The sequence below is a fragment of the Poecilia reticulata genome, linkage group LG19 (genome assembly GCF_000633615.1).
Source record: "Poecilia reticulata strain Guanapo linkage group LG19, Guppy_female_1.0+MT, whole genome shotgun sequence".
NCBI lineage: Eukaryota > Metazoa > Chordata > Actinopteri > Cyprinodontiformes > Poeciliidae > Poecilia > Poecilia reticulata.
Window position 1 is genome coordinate 17,864,173 of NC_024349.1, and position 4,275 is coordinate 17,868,447.

At 39.2% G+C, this 4,275-nt stretch overlaps 2 protein-coding genes across 6 annotated transcripts in view; both read left to right on the forward strand.

Annotated features, from left to right (window-relative positions):
* Positions 1-4,275, forward strand: part of LOC103481739 (rho GTPase-activating protein 44-like) — an 83,180-nt gene that overhangs the window by 30,387 nt on the left and 48,518 nt on the right. The gene's annotated exons all lie outside the window — the stretch shown is intronic.
* Positions 3,425-4,275, forward strand: part of LOC108167284 (uncharacterized) — a 2,303-nt gene continuing 1,452 nt past the window's right edge. Inside the window, exon 1 of the mRNA XM_017310853.1 lies at positions 3,425-3,531. Within this exon, the coding sequence (XP_017166342.1) occupies positions 3,465-3,531 (67 nt within the window). The 5' untranslated portion in view covers positions 3,425-3,464. The remainder of the gene's footprint in view (positions 3,532-4,275) is intronic.

Here is a 4,275-nt window from a genome sequence, read left to right on the forward strand (position 1 = left end):
TTCTTTTCCTAAGGTTGACAAAGAACCAACTGTGACTGAAGGTGTTGAGTTTGAGCATGCTGGCTCATCAGATCAAGCTCCACCAAAGTCAAAGTCCTCCAAGACAAAGGTATTCATTTCTCAACTTTTTATTGGTGGGTTACTAGCCCAACTGGAGATGTCTGAGATTTTGTATGTATGGTTACCTTTCTAAGAAATGTAATATTTTCTTAAAATGATCTGTAAACTGTGATCTTAACTTGCTTACTTGATGAAGGATCACTGTATATCTGAAGCGGAAACGGCTTTGTAGTAGAATCTCACAGCTGAGATACAACATTCCTTTTGACTAGTCAATGTTTTTTATGTTATTTAGATGGTTTTTTTCTATTTGTCCCAATGTTGGCAAGCCTTTTGCTTACAATATTTAGGTTTATTTTAAAGTACATTACATTTTCAAATATTACGTCACTCACTTCAGAAATAAAAGTCAGCCCTAATTTATAGTAACATCAGGACCTTATTGTCTTGTGACAATTGTCCAAGTTCTTGGATAGATTTTCCTAWCTTGACATTAACCTCAAGATTGTCGTTTTCTGTGTTTTTGGTCTACTTTCACCAACTCACTTTTCCTTTTCACCAAAGGTTCTTTGTAATTCCTCTTAAACAACCAAATTTTTTTAACATTGGCTTTTTGTGGTTTACCCTTCTTGTGGAAACTACAGAGGGTTTCAATTACCATTTTATGGTAATCTGTCCAGTCAGTAGTCTTGCCCCTGCTAACCCAGAGTGTGAGGCCATTCTGAACATCGTGAAATCTTTGCCAGTGTTTTGAATTAATCTAATGATGCGAGACTAACATTATGGTTTTTGTGTATTTAACTTTTCACAATATTCAGATATTCTAATGAACTGCATTTTCAGATTTGTTTTAGTCTGTATGGTATAATCTTCAAAATTAACAGTTTTATTTGTTTTTTTGCTATTTTGTTTTAATTCTAGCAACACCTTTCAAGGTCTTCATCTGATTCCCCCTCTTTGAATGAGGATCACTTGCTCATCCCTAAGTTAAGAAGGACCAAGAGTATTCAGGTAAATTGCACTAATTTTCAGTAATTGTTTTTTTAATTTCACATAGTGATCATGTGGTTTTTATTTGTTCTTTCTATATATTTTGATTTTAGATGAACAAACTTGATTATTTTGAGTCCGATGACCTCTTCGACCTATCTTCAAATGATAGTGGAGAAGAATATGTCCCTCAAAGTTGTGAGGAGTACTCCGGAGATTCTGACATGAGTGAGATTATTGAGACTGTAGATGAGAAAAGTCGTCTTCTTAGACGTTTAACGAACATTGAAGATTTCGCAGCTGCATGTCCCCCTGTAATGGAGCAAAACATTAATGATAAAGATTCTACCAAGCGAGGATTTCAGAGAGGACGTTCACCTACAAAAAAGTGTGAAGAATCTCAAACAAAATACAAAAGGCGACATCTCAATTCTTCAAGCTGTCGCACTAAATCCATAGATAAGGCTCGATCTACTGATCATGGTGGAAGTTCAAGTGAAGAAGGTACTTCTGCTACATCAGCACCTGTTGCAGAAGACAATTGCCCATCAGGTCCTTACTCTTCAGTTGCGCAAGATGGATTTCCTAACGTTTCTCCTCTCATACCTGCTGTTGAGAAAAGCAAGACTGGGTCACGCATTTACAACAAAAGACAGTACTGTTTGTACTGTAAACGGGGATTCATAAAAATTGCAAGGCATTTGGAGCAAGTTCATCTTGACAAACCCGAAGTTGCACAAGCCACAGCTTTTCCTAAAGGCTCCAGGCAGAGAAAGTTACATTTGGAACATTTGAGAAATAGGGGAAACTTTGCCCACAATGTTGAGGTACTAAATAGAGGTACTGGAACACTTGTCCCACGTAAGCAACCAAGCACAACATCTGAACCGCAAAACTATCTTCACTGTACCTATTGTCAAGGATTGTTTGCAAAAAAAGTTCTCTGGAGGCACATGATCATCTGCAAGTTTAAACCAAACGATGTCAAGAAACCAGGCAAAACCCGTGTCCAGTCTCTTTGTGCCTTTGTTGTACCCCCTCCCCCAGCAGTAAAGACAGAGTTCTGGAAATTGTTAAACGCCATGAATCAAGATGAAGTTTACACTGCTGTAAAGTCTGATGAACTCATCATAGAATATGGGCAGCATCTTTACAACAGACTTGGATATGATGCTTCAAGACACGAGTATATTCGGCAAAAGATGAGAGAAATGGGAAGACTGTTGATTCAATCAAAGAAAACGACCTCCATGAAGACGATTGAAGAGCATGTAAAGCCTGCAAATTTCATGCTGGTTGTAGAATCGGTGAAAGATCTGGCAGGTTTTGTTGTTGAAACAAGCACCTACAAATGCCCAAGTCTTGCTTTGAAGATTGGATATAGCTTGAAAAAGATATCAGAGCTTATTGAAAGTCGTGCAAATGTACAGGGGAATTCCAGAGCAGCCAAAGATGCTCGTGCATTCCAAAATGTTTATAACTCCAGATGGAATGAGTTTGTCTCATCTGCATCGTTGAGGACACTCCAGGAATCAAAGTGGAATGCTCCACAGTTGCTTCCCTTCACAAAAGATGTACAGACTCTTCATTTGTATCTCGGTGAACAACAACAACGTTTATACAATGAACTGTCAGCAGAAGCATCTCCACAGACCTGGGCGAATCTGTCAAAAATCACCCTAACTCAGGTGATTCTGTTCAATAGGCGGCGAGCCGGAGAAGTATCAAAAATGCCCCTTTTGGCGTATCTGTCCCCAAATCCTAGTAGTGATCAGGATGATCTAAAAGAGGCTTTATCTGACCTTGAAAAAAAACTGTGTGAACATTTCAGAAGAGTAGAAATCAGAGGAAAAAGAGGCCGAAAGGTACCAGTCCTATTGACTCCAGAAATGCAGCAGTCGTTGGACATGCTCGTTAGCAAACGACAAGAATGTGGGGTCCCTACAGAAAATGTATACTTATTTGCAAGACCATCAGCCATGAGCTCTTATCGTGGTTCTGACTGCCTTCGCTACTTTGCCAGCACCTGCGGAGCCAAAAGACCAGATACACTCACGTCAACAAAACTGAGGAAGCAAACAGCAACTCTTTCTCAGATCTTAAATCTCAGTAATACGGAGTTGGATCAGCTAGCTAATTTCCTTGGCCACGATATAAGAGTTCATCGCCAGTTTTACAGGCTCCCGGAAGGCACCCTTCAACTAGCTAAAATCAGTAAAGTTCTCATGGCCCTAGAGCAAGGGCGTCTTGCAGAGTTTAAAGGCAAGAGCCTTGATGACATAGCTATTGACCCCGAAGGTACTGCTTGTTGTTTTGTATTTCTAATTTTTTATGTTTTTACTTTTTGTAAAACTGCTGATTCTATTGTGATGCTTTTCTTTCTTTTGAAAATAATTACTTTATTCACCCCTGTTATGCCCATTGCAGAAAGTGTGAAGTTGGACAGTGAGGAAGAGGCAGAGTTTGAGGCTGATGCCAAGGGTAAGTGTTTAATCTTAATTAGGAATGTGTGATATATACAGTATACCATAGAAACGATAGAAATTTGCCCTATGATAGACATCTGCACTCTACTGGTTAGCCACAGTAAGGCTTGTTTATGATGCAACAGTCTAGCATGAAAACAGAGCAAGTGAGAAGCAGCATGGCTGAAAGCACAAAAAGAAAGAGCTTGTTAAAAAGGCAGGTGGAAAAACATTGATTATCTGGACCTGGTTCAGATTCAGCCACTGGCAGTGCTCAGGACGAGTGCCCAGATGTCAGATGGCAGAGAAGCGGGGGTTAAATCACACAGGGGATCAGGGCGAATGTACCCCATTTCTTACCTCTTAGCACAGGACTGTGCACACAGTAAAAATCTTGGATTTAAAGACCCCATCTCTTAAGACGGTAAAACCAGGTGCAAAAAAATGTTATCTGCAAAGTGCATGAGGTAATATAAGCAATTTGTTTTACCACCTTAAAATGAAACACGTGCTTGAATACCAGCAATTGCAGCTGACTACAAGTTCCAGTCACAACACTGGGAAGAAAAAACAGTCCTGGGCATGACGGGCAGCAACATAAGACAAAACAGTTACAAACATTACATACAAATAGCATACACAAAACGAGTGTTAAACAAATATATATATTCCATTCAATTAATGGGATTTTTTTCCATTTCTATTGTAAGTCTTCTACATAAACATATCCTGATGAGTCATTACTACCACCCAACTATAT